Source organism: Berghia stephanieae, chromosome 3, assembly GCF_034508935.2.
Source record: "Berghia stephanieae isolate SIO BIC M18660-M18661 chromosome 3, UCSD_Bste_1.3, whole genome shotgun sequence".
Classification (NCBI taxonomy): Eukaryota; Metazoa; Mollusca; class Gastropoda; order Nudibranchia; family Aeolidiidae; genus Berghia; species Berghia stephanieae.
This window is the reverse complement of record NC_088362.1, coordinates 92951261-92968760: the sequence shown is the minus strand read 5'-3', so window position 1 is coordinate 92968760 and position 17500 is coordinate 92951261. Positions and strand designations below refer to the sequence as shown.

The following is a 17500-nucleotide window of genomic DNA, read 5'->3' as shown; positions in this document are numbered from 1 at the left end:
TTCAACTCTCGGTCGACCTGTCAATATTCCTTTTTGCCTCGGACATAATCATTAATAGAATGTTGTGTGGTTTTGACCGTGAAGAAAACCTTAAGAAGTCACATTTATATCATTTTAGAGAGATCGTTTTGAATAATTTTGAGTTAAACGAGCGAGCAGCAACTTATTTTCATGAACGGCCGATCAGCGCTTGTTTACTATAGTAAAGCGATTCCCAGCCAACGTCTCAATGGCGGATATTTTTCTCATCGAGGCCGCTGGTTGGTTAGCCAATAAGAGCACCGTACGGTTTCCATTGGGTAAATTCCTTGACATATACACACACACACACACACATATATATATATTATATATATATATATATATATATATATATATATATATATATATATATATTTCTGTCACAGATATATCTATCCATTTATCTACGAGTATCTATCAACCTATATATATATATAAACAACTCAGTCCTGACGATGGCAACTTAAGCCTGAAACATTAATGTAGACTGTCTCAAACATTGTGGTAAATATTTTAAATAATAATAATATATATATATCAAAACAATGTAGCTTATGCCTGGAAGAAAAATATACCATAATCAAACAACCTCATGAAGCCACACTCAACATGAAAAATGAGATCTACGGAAAGTGTCCCCATCGGCGCAAATTCCTCTTAATTAACTTCAAACCGGAACCACTTCAAGAAACAACAACAGTCAACAAAACAACTCAGTCCTGAAGATGGCAAATTAAGCCTGAAACATCGATGTAGACTGCCCCAAACATTGTGGTAAATATTTTAAATAATAATTCGCTCCATTACTACATGTCGAGCACTTTTCGTACCATATTTGTATCAAACACGATTCAATATATATATATATATATATATATATATATATATATGTATATTTATATATATATATATATATGTGTGTGTGTGTGTGTGTGTGATATAAATACTCCCAAACCACCGTAAAATGTTGTAAATTATAACAATATTAGATCAAGCCCATATTTGCGTTCGGCTATCGGACCTGGAAATATGTGAACTTTGTCATCACGAGTTACCAAGTCAATTACGTTAAAATGGATGTGAGGTCGTAAGAAACACCTCTCCTACCTGTATCTGATTTGGATCAAATGGGTTTCGTAAACTAAATAGTTGAAAAATAGTCCTTTTATTTAAGCCTCGCACCCAGAACTTTAGTTTATCACGACAATAATGATTGCAACCCCGTAAACAAGACTTTACTCCAGAACGGACTGTTTTCCATTGGATGTATAGGCAGGCATGCCCCCCTACCCCCACCCCAAAGAAAAAACAAACAAAAACATTTTAAAAAAAAACAAACGCACGAATAAACGAATAGAAAAATTACATTTCATATAGCGCAATATCCATTGTAATTAGGAGGAAAAGCAAACGCAATATTTAATGTGTGGGGACATAAGGCGATATTCTTCCACGGAGACTACAATTTTATTGGCCTGGTACTCATTTTACACCTGAGTGCTTTGAAAAAAATTTGAGTAAAGAGCACTTTCTAATGACTCGACTACATTTCTCTCCGGTTTTCCTGGAGAGAAATTTGGAACAGGGAAACACCAAAAGGAGGAAACGTCATTAAAGATCCAACCAAAAGAGTGCCTGCATTCAATAACGCTAGGAAATACTGGATTTCCTCAAATCGTCTCTTAACTGGACATGGCAGAACTGCATCAAATATGTGCAGATGGAAACTTGGAAACAGTGATACCTGCCAGAAATGTCAGGCAGCCCCAGAGACCTCCACTGTCCAGTCACTAAACTTGAAGGTGGCTACGAAACCGTCCTTAGGACGGAGGAAGACTTTAGAAGCTGGGTTGACGAAATAAATTTGGAGGTGTAGCCATACGCTACTACTACTACTACTACTACTACTACTACTACTACTACTACTACTACTACTACTACTACTACTACTACTACTACTACTACTACTACTACTACTACTACTACTACTACTACTACTACTACTAATGACTTGACTTTGTGCTGCCCACAATGAAAATCGAACCAGGAGTCGAATATCATAGGACAAAAACCACAACGCACCACAAGAATCTTCTTCTTCTTCTTCTTCTTCTTCTTCTTCTTCTTCTTCTTCTTCTTCTTCTTCTTCTTCTTCTTCTAGCCTCATTGAAAACATTTAAATTTTGCTCAAAAAGTTTCATTTTCACAAGAGGAGGTTGGTTTGAATTTGCTTAATTTTTTAAACCTCAATCTCTCCCCCCTTTCCCGCAACACGTTCTCTCTCTCTCTCTCTCTCTCTCTCTCTCTCTCTCTCTCTCTCTCTCGCACACACACACACACACACACACACACAGAGGCTATCTCTCTCTCTCTCTCTCTCTCTCTCTCTCTCTCTCTCTCTCTCTCTCTCTTTCTCTCTCTCTCCAATATTGGACTCAAATTGCGGTAGAAACTTTCCGCCCTCATTTATACAAAAGGACGTTTTTTGTTGCCCCCTGAAGACATATTAATTATCATATTATTATTATACTAGAGTTTCAAATTGATGCCTAACATGCGAATCGTTATCTTTCTGTTTGTAGGTTGATTCTCTATGACCTGCTTGAGGAATTTTTTTATGTGTTGTAAAGCATTGACCTGAAAACTGAAAACTCACTACAGTCATTCATGAATTTATCATATTTAGAATTATTTATTAATACTTTCATTTACAGGCATATAAGATCAGCACACATCCTCTTAATCAGTCTGTCTATGTTTGATACAATATTCCTGATAGCAGAGGCAGTCCTAGAATGTTTGACATACATTGCCAAAGGAGGACTAATTGACGACAGCTACCGTGAGTTCATAAGACCTGTTTATGGGTAAGCTATTCATTCTTTTTAACCATTTAACTGCTGTGCTCTCGAAAGACGAGTATTTAAAACTTTGGCCAGAAAAGTCTTCCTTCAAATATCAATCGATTTAAGTGACCCTCATCTTGAGGGAAAAACTCTTAAACTTGAGACCACGCAAGGCCCCAGATTTAAAAGTCTTCGCCAAGACGCGGATCATCTAAATCGATCAATTATTGTAGGACGAGTTTTCTGGCAAAACTTCTAAATATGTGTCTTTTCAGAGTACGGTAGTTACCTGATTAATATGTACATATTAACTAAGACTATTACTTCATTCAGTCATAGATTTACTATAGACTCATCCAGTTCAGGAAGGTTCTTTTGGCCTGAGGCCCACTAATTTACTGAGTGCTCTGAAAGTATCCACATTTGATTTAGATTTGTATTGAAAACAAAATATTTCTGAGATTACCCCAGCCCCTTTCCCAAAAACAAGAATCATCATTTTCTTCAGTAGCGCAATCGGGGAGAAATGTTTCTGTCGTTTTTCTTCTCGTCACTCATCTACAGGTCTATCAGCTTCTGCTAGTTGGGCAAATGGTTTCCAAGTTGGGTTTTTTGTTTGTTTGTTTTGCTTTGTTTTTGCTTTGTTTTTAAAAAATATATATTTCCACACGAGGCAAACTAACTCCCGGGGTCCAGTCCGTATCAAATGCCAATTTAGAAAAAAAAAAATTCACTCGGCTGTTTGGTTTTTAAAATAACGTCTCCTTAAAACATATTATAGAGGTAGCTGAAACGTGACATATTGAATCCTATTGGATTGCCACAAAGCAATTTCGGAGGTGCTCGAGGGGTCAACCTTGTTAAAGATGTTGGTTATGCCGGTCATTTTTGGATCGTGAGGGGAAGAATTGCATTTCGGGATGATCTTCGCCAATCACTATGTCCAGGTATACAATAAAGCACAAATCTTGCGGAATAGTTAGTTGAAGTGTATTCAATGATTTATACAAAATGTGTGTTTTTCCGATTTACATCTTAACTTTATTGTTTGTGCATGTAGATAATCTTTTATTGTAGTCTCAGATTTGAAACTTTTTGATGATTTGGATGTTGTTTTCATCGATCGTATTTTGTCAGTGAATGGCAGATCGATATTTATATTCCTTTAATAAAAGTGTTCTTCATATTTGTACTCATCAACGATCTTCTCTATATTTGGACAGAACTACTTACCCACTTCCAGCCATAGCAAAGTTTTGTGTTGCTTATACTACAATCGTCATCACTATTGAGCGCTATATCGCTGTGGTGTGGCCCTTTAAAGCACAACATATCAGCAGGTAAATCCATTTTCAAGTATGTGTGTGTGTGTGTGTGTGGGGGGGGGGTCGTGATTTATAATATGTTGCTACTGTCGTTGTTGCTGTTGTTGTTGTTGTTGTTGTTGTTGTTGATGATGATGATGATGATGATGATGATGATGATGATGATGATGGTGATGGTATTATTAGATGATGATGAGTTTTCTTTTCTGTTTGTCTCGACAAAAGACCGAGGTAACTCAGGCGTCTGCCGCAATGCAGCACCGCAATTGAGAAATATATAAATATATATATATGAAATATTAATTGTCACTCACATTATATATGGCCAAGACGTACGTTTCTGTGGCTTTCGTCCACGTCTTCAGTCGGCATCCGACTGAAGACGTGGAGGAAAGCCACAGAAACGTACGTCTTGACCATATTTCATGTGAGTGACAATTTATATTTTATATTAGCTCTAACCATCATTATCGAGGACTTTCGTACCTACGAGTACCCACCAACACTCATAAATATATATATATATATATATATATATATATATATATATATATATATATATATATATATTGTAAATTTCAGACGCCGGATAGCTATTATTTCTGAGGTGATAGTTTTGGCAGCCGCAGTATTATACCACATTCCATTTTACATGGCATTCGGTTATGACTATACCTGGGACAACCAAACAGATTCTCGAGTATTTCGATTCTACAGGTAAGGCATCGCATTTTTTATTTTCGTTATGCAAATCAAGCATCTCAAAAAATGTCTAAAATAGAAACTGAAACAGGAGCACTAGTAACAGCAAGAATAACTAGAGCATTTACAAAAAATAAGTATAAAAATAGAATAGAATAGTAGGCTCTCAGAGCCGCAAGACCCATGGAGCCGGAATTTATCCCGGTTTCTATAGCGTGAAACGGACAGTAGCAATAGCTTGCTTACCCTTTGGATAGAACACTAACTAGTCTATCGCAAAGTACTTTCCACCAGATCTAACAGACCCAGTTACCCATTTACTGCTGGGTGGACAGGGGTGTCGGAAAAAAAAGCTCGACTGCACTCTGGATTGATCGTGCTCTACCAACTGAGCTATCGGGACCCCCTCGAGTTAAGAATGATATGAAAATAAACAACACCAACCTTTTACACGTTGTCAATCCCCTTTGTGCCAGGCGGTACACAAGACCTTTTTGAAATTTGCAATCTCTATTTCTCCCTGTTTACGACTAAAGTTCTTGCTTTGACCCTACGTCAATCGTCCAACAGCATTCCTCTCTTTGTCAACAGCAACAAAAACAAAACGATGACAATAACAACAATTGTCTAGCACTACATGTTATGTGTTGCCGTTGACGAGGGGCCCCTTGTAAAGTGTGTTAAGCACGTATAGTGGATATTGCGCTATAATAATGCTCATTAGAAATGTAATTTGCTTGTCGTGGAATGGTCCCTATCTACATTCATTTTTTTTTATTCAAAAATTTGCAACAGGACAGAGTTTGGACTCAGTTATTTCTACAACCACATATACTTCACATGGATCAACTTGACGGTATACTTTCTTGTTCCATTTGCCATTCTCTTAATTCTCAATATGTGGATGATGATTTCCCTCAGAAAATCTAAAGCGGTCATTAACTCAAAGGTACGTGAAAGAACAATGTCAACCGACCTGTACTAATTATTTGTATATCTGATAGCCTACGTTGTTATGGGCATGGTTGTCATGGAAATACTATTAAACCAACACACAATGTTGTCCACCACAACAATGTTAAATCAAGCCCACAATTGCGTTCGATTATCAGACCTGCAAATATGTGCACGTTGGTGTCAACCCCTTGTTTCCTGTATGTTTTCTGGGGATTTTCCATACACCTCACCTTTGGTCATTATCTAGGTGGACAAATTAACAGGTCTGATCACCGACCGCCATTATGGGCCTGATTTAACATTGTTGAAATGGACAATAATTTGCGTCGGTTTGAGAGTATTTCTTATGGCAACAACGAGGCCATAACAATTTGGGTTATCAGACCTGCATTTTGGAAAATGTCGGTCAAGCCTGCCCTATCTGCATTAAAAATATGAATCATCATCAATTTAATTTAATACAAATGAGTGAATCCTTGGTATGATTATTTGTCTATGCTGTTCTATATAGGGAAGAGAACTTATACTAAAGTGCAAGTACTTGAATATGGAGCGTGCGTTACTAATGGCAAATATTCCTTTTTGTGGTGTTTTGTGAACCTGTCACATAGAATTCAAGTCGTGTTTTATTTCTTGGTAAGATAAAGGGTGTAAACCGACGCACACTTTTTTCAGATCTGATAAGCAAGAATGCTATGGTCTCATCGTTGTAATGGAAATACTCTCAAACCAACGCCAAACATTCTTCATTACAACAATGTTAAATCAAGCTCATAATTGCGTTCGTTTATCAGACCTGCAATAAATATGCGTGCCTAGGTATAAGCTGAAACTTGTTAATCTAGGACAATTTAGTCTTTGCAAATTCTCAACACTCATTATTTCTGATAAGCATTAAAAAAAGCGCGCCCCGTTTAACCATTTCCTTACCAAGCATACGAAAATCGTCTCATTTGTTACGATACAATAACAATTTTTCTTATTCACATTTGAAGAATCATTTTTGTTTTAGCTAACTTTAAAAACTTAATGCTGTCTCATAAAGCTTGTTTTACTGAGCAAAATTACATAGTGTTACAGTTTGTGTTCATTCTTTTGTGAATGTAAATATTCACTCTTTTTGTTGGACAGCAATGACATTTCCGGGAAAAAAAACCCCTAAATATCGTCGGTAAGGAAAAATGTAAAGGAAACACTTCTGTCTAAATAATCATCATAAAATATAAATAAATAAAATTCCCTTTATTCATCCCCAAGGGGAAATTTGTCTTTAGGATCTATTCCAAGGGAAGACTGGAATAACCCAGGCGTCAGCCGCCGAGCAGCGCCGCAAAATGAGCTAGGGCGAGGTGACTTGCTCAAGGCCACACAACGCAGCGGCGGGTGATAGAACTCGGTACCTTTCGGGTAGGAAACAAAGACCGTTCTACTGAGCCACGCTGCCCCTATAAATTATGATCATATCTGACCTGACTCTTTCTTTTTTCCCTCATGGTGTTTAAAGACCTCTTATCTAAACAACCCTTATAATGTGTTATGTAATATTATGCATTGTATGGATTCTGAACAAACGAGCGTGGTTTTAAAGTTTATTCTTGTTATGATGTAAATAAATGCCAGTTATCATGCACAACAATTGTTGGTGAAATTATCTTAAACGTCATACAGAACTAGACCATCTATAGTTGCTATTATTATTATTATCATTATTATTATTATTATTATTATTATTATTATTATTATTATTATTATTATTATTATTATTATTATTATTATTATATTATTATTATTATTATTATTATTATTATTATTATATTATTATATTTTATTATTATTATTATTATTATTATTATTATTATTATTATTATTATTATTATTATTATTATTATTATTATTATTATTATTATTATTATTATTATTATTATTATTATTATTATTATTATTATTATTATTATTATTATTATTATTACTATTATTATTATTATTATTATTATTATTATTATTATTATTATTATTATTATTATCATCGTCGTTGTCAATAGCATTATCATCAATATCATTACCCCTCAGAGCAGGGAAAACCAGGATCATAAGCTGACAGTCATGATTATTTCAATGATCGCCACATTCTTCTTTTGCTCTCTGTTCCCGGCCATTTCTTTCATCTTGACAACTGGAATGAATTACTACACTCAATGCTCACCCGCTTGCAACAGGTAAAACATACAATAAGCATCATTATAATGTTAGTCAGTAGATCAGATAGAAGGTAAATAGTAAATACCCCTACATCTACTCCTTTCTCATCGATTCATGTCATACAACATAATAGTAGTAGTAAGCTTCGCAGTCCGAATGACGCTTGCTGAGAATTGTGTGATTCAGTCATGGTCGATAATTATAGCTGCTCTCTCCATCCATGTTGTTAATTGTTTCCATTGGTCACGGTCCTGGGCCAGAGTTTTGAGGCTGTCAAGTCCTTTTTGTGACTTTAGTTCGGAGGGCACTGCAGTATTTCTTAGTTCTTCGGGATTAATTCGGCCTCATCTGAATCCAGAAATTTCTTTTATGTAGAGAGATCCTGGTTCAGGGTAGTTACTATTGATGTTGGTGGTCTCCCTACATTTTGTTGCCATGAAGGAAATATTCTGTCATTGCAGTTTGGGCTGGGATGTTATCTTCTCGACGTAAGATGTAAGATACAACATAATACGTTGACATAAGTCAATGTGATACTAAGCTGCTGGAAGTTGTGTATCGTAAAAAGTAATGAACAAAAATAAATTGAACAACAGTCTCAAAAGAAAACAAACACTAAACACTGAACATTTCGGCCTCAAAAACCCTTTTAACCCAGCGAATACCAAAAACAATACAATTATTAATACATCACTAACAGTCCAGACAAACAGCAGGGAAACTTCTCGCCTCTCACTCTCTGGGTTTATGGGATGTCTTCATATTTTTATTGAAGAAGGGTTTTGAGCCCGAAACGGTCCATGTTTGGTATTATATTCTTTTTCGAAGGCCTAATGTTCTTCTTCTTCTTTCTCCTCCTCCTCTACCACCTCCTCCTCCTCCTCCTCCTCCTCCTCCTCCTCCTCCTCTTCCTTCTCTTTCTTCTGAAATGTTCTTCTTTTCCTTTTCTCCTCCTCCACCTTCACCTCTTCCTCATCCTTCTCCTCTTCCTTCATCGTCTTCTTCTTCTTCTTCTTCTTCTTCTTCTTGTTGTTGTTCTTCTTCTTCTTGTTCTTCTTCTTCTTCTTCTTCTTCTTCTTCTTCTTCTTCTTCTTCTTCTTCTTCTTCTTCTTCTTCTTCTTCTTCTTCTTCTTCTTCTTCTTCTTCTTCTTCTTCGTCGTCTTCTTCTTCTTCTTTATCGTCGCCATCGTCGTCATAATAATTATTAAGTTTATAAACTAACTCCTCCTCCTCCACCTCCTCCTTCTCATCATCATTATCATCATCATCATCATCATCATCATCATCATCATCATCATCATCATCATCATCATCATCATCATCATCATCATCATCATCATCATCATCATCATCTCATCATCATCATCATCATCATCTCATTCACATCATCATCATCATCATCATCATCATCATCATCATCATCATCCTCATCATCATCATCATCATCATTCACCATCAACATCATCATCATCATCATCATCATCATCATCATCATCATCAACAACAACAACATCATCATCATCATTATCATCATCATCATCATCATCATCATCATCATTATCATCAACATCATCATTCACCATCAACAACATCATCATCATAATCGACAAGAACAACAACGTCACAACAATATTTGTCAATACCTTGCCAGGAATTGTTATTTGATTTAAAATCAGCCACTTATTCCCATAGATATTTTCATCTTCAGGCCCAATTGTATCCATTCATAGTGACAAATTGCGCTATCATTGATGTCCGTTGTTTGGCAAAAAGCAGGCAGTTTGGAATGCTGCATTTGAACTTGCCAACGTGTGAATTTGACTGGAAAATTTGGAATTGCGGGGGGGGGGGGGGGGGGGGGGGGTTACTTGATACCGAAGAATAGCGTTTCCCTATTATAGATATATTAATATCAATTCAATCGTCGATTCAACCGGGCTTTTATTTTCAGATGGAGGTTACATATTACAGATTCGTTCTGCGTATAACGTATGTTGCCATTCCTTAGTCTTCTTTAAAACTTTCAGTTCAGTTATCATTATGTCGGTCTTAATAAGTCGATAAATTATTCTCCGTTCGCTATAGTTTACTATAATATCGTTGTTAGACGATCCCACGAAAGTCAGCCCATTCGAAATCAGCTGGAAGTCCGACTTGTACTCTGTTCACGCTGGTATCAATCAATAAAATTGTTTCATATGCAATATACATAAACAAATGACACAAACATATCATTATAATTTATTGTTTTATTCCTGATGTAATAATAGGTATTGAATGCATAATTTGTTTGTTTTTATTACCATATTTTATTGCTAGTTTAAGTTAATGTGCGATTTGACCTGGGCATTTATCAAATATAGGATAGCAATAACAACCATGAATCCATCTATTGACGCAAAATAATTTATGGTAATGGCATAAAGTCCAATACAAAACAACTGAAACGGAATGAATGCATGCTATTCATTACACTGACAAAATATATTTTGTGTCATTTTGGACAGAAAGCATTTACTTCATAAATCAATTGATTAAGACCCCCCCCCCCTCCCCCTCCCACCCTGTAAAAAACATCACAAAGAAGTTTCTCAAATAACGTTTTAATGTGTAAATATGGAACAAAAATCAATCGAAAAGCTTCAAAAACTATTCAAACGACATCGACATCGTTTATTCAAACTTGATTGTACAGAGAGCTTTTCTGACGTTAATCTGGGTACTGGGTGAAGCGTTACTGTTTTAATTGTTTGGTTGTTGACTGGAGAAGGGTTTTGAGCCCAAATATTTTTGTGTTCTTTCTTCTTCTTTAGTCCTTCAGAACCATTATGCCCATGGAGCCGGAGTTTATCCCGGTTTCTATAGCGTGAAACGGATTATAGCAATAGCTTGCTATTCTTTGGATAGGACGCTAGTCTATCGCAAAGTACTTTCCGCCAGGTCCAATGAATCCGGCTACCCATTCACTGCTGGGTAGACAGGGGGGTCAGAAAAAAACAAAACTTTTTTTTGTGTTAAGCCCTTTATTCTCTTCGTAAAGTCCCAGGTTTGAGAGTTTTGCCAAGATGAGGGTTAATTAAATCGATCGATATCTGAAGGTAGAGGTTTCTGGCCACATTTTGAATACTTATTTTTCCAGAGTGCGGCAGTTAATGAAAAGATTATTCTGGTATTTCTTGGACCGTTAAATGTTTACTGTATGCAATTCTTAACTCATTAATTTTTAATGAGTTGAAGTGTTAGTATGCCACTTGAATCCAACAATTATATCTATATATGATTATATTTTTCAACAAGAAAGGGCAAATCCTATAACTATAATGGCAAAATTAAAACAAAAACAAAACCTTTCAAAATTCAATCTTTCAATACCGAATGAGGAGTGGCCATCACATTCGACGGACTTGATCCACTAATTTATCATGTATGAAAAGCTCTGGATATAAATGCTATATAAATACACAACACCAGTGTCGACATCAGTAGTCTAGATCTACGTCATCCTAAGATGCAAAGCAATCCTATTCAGTTATTCAATAATTCACTCATGATAATTATTCGTTGCGCGGGTCTGTAACGAATATAAATGATTGCCCTTTAACGGGTCTGTTTTATCCGTTGAGCACCCATCCATGTTTCATCCGCTGATAACTGGTTATGAGTGTATAATCGATACAGCTCTACCACCACCACCATCATCATCCCCTATACCATAACCACCACGACGACGACGACGACCACCACCACCACCACCACCATCACCACCATCATCATCATCATCCCCTATACCATAACCACCACCACCACCACGACGACGACGACGACCACCACCACCACCACCACCACCACCACCACCACCACCACCACTACCACCACCATCATCATCATCATCATCATCATCATCGTGATCATCATCATCATCATCATCATCATCATCATCATCATCATCATCTATATCACCACCACCACCACAACAACAACAACCACTATCAAATATATATATTTCCGTTACCCGCATTATATTGCCCCACAACTAATTTCCATATGTTGGCAAAACGGAGGCAACGACCAGAGCAACTATGACTAAGACAGACAAAGCGGCAAAAATGTGAAAATACCCGTAGGAGTCTAGAACTAACTGGAAAACCGCTGGAGTGAACACTGTAACTGATACACAAGACATCGAAAAAAGTCCAAATGCCATGGCAAAATTTTCAGGCCCGTACACTTTGAGGCTGATTGTCGCCAGTAGAAGGGAATGGGAGTTGACAGTATTCCACAAAACAAAACCAATTACAACATAAATCCATTTATCAATGGCGGGCGTGAAGTAAACCCATGCATACGATAATGATAATACAGTAAAATAAATGACAACAGAACATTGGAATCCAAGCCTATCGTAAACTTTCCCCCAAACAACTCTGGATATAATGACCGTGATTGACAAAACAGTGACAAAATAAGTCAGAAAATAATCTTCGTCAATCCAAAGCTGAGCAAAGATTTTGAAATAGTTTAGCATAACGGATGTTTGAATCATACTTATTATTACCATAATCAATAACACGTAGAACAGTTTAGACTTCAAATTCATTTGTAAAGTCATTCTTTTGGGGACATCATAATTTGAGCAATCAACATTTTGATATGTCTCCGCTGAATTTGAATCCTCTTTAATTCCGGAATCAATTGAATGTTTCCAAGAAAATGTAGTTCCATCCTTCAAGTTTTCGTTTTCATTTTTCAACATTGAGTTCGAGTCATCAAAACATCGATTTAAATCGACAGAAATTTGATGAAGATATTCCTTGCTGTCAGAATGTTGTAAACTTGCATTTTGTTTTTCTTCAGACATGCTTATTACTGTTTCTGTATCTTCGAAGTAATTGCTCTTTTCTTGAATTAATAAACACCCAACGAATAAGAGACAAGAGGATATAAGAGATAGATATAAAAATACATAAGGAACTCGATCAAGGATTTTTAGTTGGTTAAAATATGTAAAACCCGCAGTTGTGGAGATTACCGGTCTTTCATCATTTGGATTGATGTATAGAGTAACAAATTGATTTATAAGCATGGCGAATAAACCGACTGAAGAGATCACAATAGAACTTCCCAAACCACTTTTGCCTTTTATCCAAGGAATGAGCAGTTGCAATGAAATGGCCGCTAAAACGCCTCCACCAATTCCACATATTAATCCAAGAGTGATATCGAGAGTAAAGACTGACTTTTGAATTGCAAAGTAGCTTGTAGCCAATCCTGTTATGAAGATACTAGAACCTATTATGCAAATCACCTTTTTTGACATGTAATCAACTGCTGGGATTACCGATACAATTCCAATACCGTTTCCTAACAAATACAAAGCTACAGTCCAAGGAGCTTGAAGCGTCGTGTTCCCGTCTACGTAGGCTTTAATGTAGGACAAACAATACACGGATAAATTTCCATGCACTTGATTTAAACCGGCAACAGAGTAAAGTAGATAGGAAGCCAAAACAGCCACACATGTCCTCCATTTACTTGATGCTGTGATTACACTCATTTCTAAGATTCTTGTGAAATCCAAACTATACTACTGTTTCTATCTGTGGCGTGGAATTAATAAGTTATTCCATGATAACAATCAGCAATCGAAATATAAACCAATGGTTAAACACGCACTGGGGCAACATTAATTTTATAACGTTCTATAGACTAAAAAGTGTTTTATACCATACATTAATATTTAAAGATAAGATTTCCAGGTGTTTTGAAGTATATCTAAACCATACAAATTCTAAATACAAAATGAACACTAGGTGCATCCAAACATTGACTTGCATCACACAAACAAGTTAAATCTGGATTATCTAGTCTTTTAAATTTGGGTCAGGATATCCTTAAATGCCGCATGTTTACCCAATATAAGTTTAATCGTGAAGTAAAAAGACTTTTATTTTTAAAAATTAATAACTACACGACGACCATCGTAAATTATTGCATCGTTGTATCAGAGCGGAAAATTTCCAATATATTAATGGTATCACCTCTGACCGGAAGGTCTGAGGTTCGATCCCCAGTCGAAGTCGACTGATTTTTTGGGATGGTTTTTTTCTTGCATTTTTCTTTCTTGCTTTGTCTGGTACCTTTCATACACACTTGTTCAGATCTTTATCTTACACCGGTGCCTGCTCCTTCATTTCTCAATATGATATTAAGAAGACTAAATAATCAAACCAGCAATTTACTGAAATACTAACATAATTTATATTAACAGCGAGAATCTAAACCTACTCTGACTATTTACTTTAAAAGTATTTAAAATGTAAGTTTCACATAAGTTTCTTGACAATTAGATAATACCATCTGTGACTACCTTCCATCAATAACATTGGGAAAAGATGAGAATATGAAAATGGGTAATGCCAGACCAATATTAAACCCCCCCCCCCCCCCCTTGCGGACTGGGTATATATATCAGATTTCTTGATTTCCGGTCAGACATAGGAATCGGGAGGTCTGAGATTTGATCCTCGGCCGTTGAAAATTGAATCTTTGATATATTTTTCTTGTATTTTTTTCTTCAATGGTTGGCGCTTTCATATTTACACTTTTTGATATGACTGCTCCCTATTTTTTTTGTTACATCTAAAATACACACGTGACCGACCTATTCATCAAAAGTGTTCCACTTTTCTGATTCGTATCAAATAAAAGCTTCAAATGTCATGATACCTGTTACGTTTCTAAAATCTGATTTAACCGTCAATGGATGAAAATATTAATCTGCTCCAGACCCCAGTTATAATACTACAGGTTTCCAGCGAGGAGCTTACCTGAAACAATTTAACTTTCATCCATTTTGAGGCAGCGAGGCACAGAGGTATGGTCTTTGCTTTGTACCCAGAAGGTAGCGAGTTAAACCCCCCTCCGCGCAGATTGACAATGAGCAAGTCACTCTGCCCAGCTCACTTTGCGGCGCTGGACTGCGGCTGACCTCTGAATTAATCCAGTCTTGACCTTGAGCTTGAGCTTTTATATAGCGCAATATCCATTTAATGTGCTCAAAGCGTTTTACAAGGGGTCCTTGACCAACAGCAACATGTAACATCTAGAACGAGACTTTATGCCTGTTAGGCAATATTACCATTTTTTCCGACAGAGATAACGCTGTTAAAGGTCAGGCACTCATTTTACACCCGATTACGGTGAGAGACTGTGAGTAAAGAGCCTTTTCCAATGACTCAACTATGCCCCGAGCGAGGGTCGAACTCAGGACATTCCGATCCGAAAGCGAGCATCATACCTCAAGGCCACATAACCGCAGTCTTCCCTTGGAACAAACCCTAAAGGCAAAATATCCCTTTTGAACTTTATTTATTTACCACCAACACGCCACTGACAAACATTGAAATCATAATTAGCAAATCAACATCAATGGCGTCGCCTCTACCATCAGCTTTCTTAACTTACAACTGCTCATTTTCCCATAACTAGTTTTGTCAGGCATTCTATTTTCACAACCAATAGTTGCCAAACATATTAGTGTCCTTGTTTTGGCAATACGGATGCAATTACTAAAGCAACAATGCCTAAGACAGACATAGCAGCAAATATTTCAAAGTACCCATAATAGTCTAGCACTACTTGTAAAGCCATTGGAGTTAACGCTGTGATTGAAACAGTCGACATAACAAATAGTCCATAAGCCATGGCAAAATTTTCAGGACCGTACACTTTAAAGCAAATATTTGCTATTAATAGTGTATGTGCGTTAACCGTATTCCACAAAACAAACGCAATGACAACATAAAGCCATTTGTTTGTTGAAGGCGTGAAGTAAATCCACGCATATGATAACGACATTAAAGTAAAATAAATCACCAAAGTTCGCTGAAATCCTAGCTTGTCGTAAGCTTGCCCCCAAATAACTCTAGAGAAGACAGTGGTTATTGATAAAGCTGTTAAAAGATTAGTAAAAAAATAATCCTCACTAACCCAAAGCTGGGCAAAAAGTTTAAGATGGTTGAGTATTACGGAAGCCTGAACAAGACTAATCACAGCCATCAATAATAATTGATAGAAGGGTTTGGAATTTAGAAACATTTTCAATGTCATTCTTTTGGGAAAGTCGTTTTTGTATTCATTGTTTTCAAAATTCTCCGATTTATTTGAGGATTCTTTGAGCTCAGAATTACTTGGGTATTTTAAAGAAACCATCATTTTCTTGTCTTGGTTTTTGGCTACACTGAAACTTAAATCTGAATTAGCATCATTAACACTTTTATTTGATTCGTACGTAGTTTTATCAATATGCTCCTTATTAATACAATGTAGATGACTTGTTTCCAGTGTTTCCCCAGACATGTCTTTTAATGTTTCTTTATCTTCTGTATTGTCTTGCTTTTCGCGAATTAATAAACACCCAATAAATAGAAGACACGTGGAAATTATAGATAAGTACAGAAATACGTAAGGGGTTTTGCTAAGAATGTTTTCTTGATCAAAATATGTAAATCCAGCGGTTTTTGATATTACTGGTCTCTCATCATTTGGATTAATGAAGATAGTAACAAACTGATTCATAAGCATGGCGTATACACCAACAGAAGACAGCACAATAGAACTTCCCAAACCACTTTTGTCTTTTATCCAAGGAATGAGCAGTTGTAACGAACAAGCCGCTAAAACACCCGCACCAGTTCCAGATATTAGTCCAAGAGTGATATCGAGAATTAAGACTGACTCTTGAATTGCAAAGTAGCTTGTAACCAATCCTGTTGTGTAGATACCAGAACCCAATACACAGATCATCTTTTTTGAGGTATATTTAACCAATGGAATTTCCATAACAGCTCCGAGACCAACACCGAACAAGTATAGCGCAACATTCCAAGGGGCTTGGAGAGTCGTTTTGTCATCCACGCGGGCTTTGATGTAGGAAAGAGAATACACAGATAAATTCCCAAACGTCTGGTTTAATCCGCAAACGGAATACAGTAAAAAAGAAGACAAAACAGCAATGGCTGTATTCCATTTACTTGATGTTTTAACTCCGCACAGTGTCATAATTTGTTTCTATGTAGAAGAAAATTGTAATATCTTAAGGGTACATACACTCTTTCTCTACAAGCATAGTATTAAAATTGAGCGTAGTAATTTGTTTAAATCTCAGAGAAATTCCCAGTTCACTCTATAAATTGACAAACCGTGAACTTGTGGCAAAGGGGGGGGGGGGGGGGGGGGGAGAGAGAGAGAGAGAGAGAGAGAGAGAGAGAGAGAGAGAGAGGGGGGGGGTTACATTTATTAATTTACCTCCTGTTACATTCACTCAAAAATTTTACTTATATATACCCAAACAAACATAAAACTAAACAAGCTTATCAATTCCATCTGAAGCAGGGTTTTGCAAAACTCGTTTTTTCCGTTTTCCCTATTTTGAGATATTGAGTATTATTT

General features: G+C 36.5%; 1 protein-coding gene across 3 annotated transcripts in view; it reads left to right on the top strand.

Annotated features, from left to right (window-relative positions):
• The window catches only part of LOC144968849 (FMRFamide receptor-like), a 90325-nt gene that overhangs the window by 14517 nt on the left and 58308 nt on the right, over positions 1-17500 (top strand). For 2 of the 3 annotated variants that reach the window (XM_078907599.1, XM_078907598.1), the window contains exons 3-7: positions 2736-2888; positions 4091-4207; positions 4775-4909; positions 5690-5843; positions 7922-8067. In XM_078907599.1, coding sequence (XP_078763725.1) covers positions 2736-2888; positions 4091-4207; positions 4775-4909; positions 5690-5843; positions 7922-8067 — 705 coding nt within the window. The remainder of the gene's footprint in view (positions 1-2735; positions 2889-4090; positions 4208-4774; positions 4910-5689; positions 5844-7921; positions 8068-17500) is intronic. The other variant, XM_078907600.1, reaches the window with a different exon arrangement.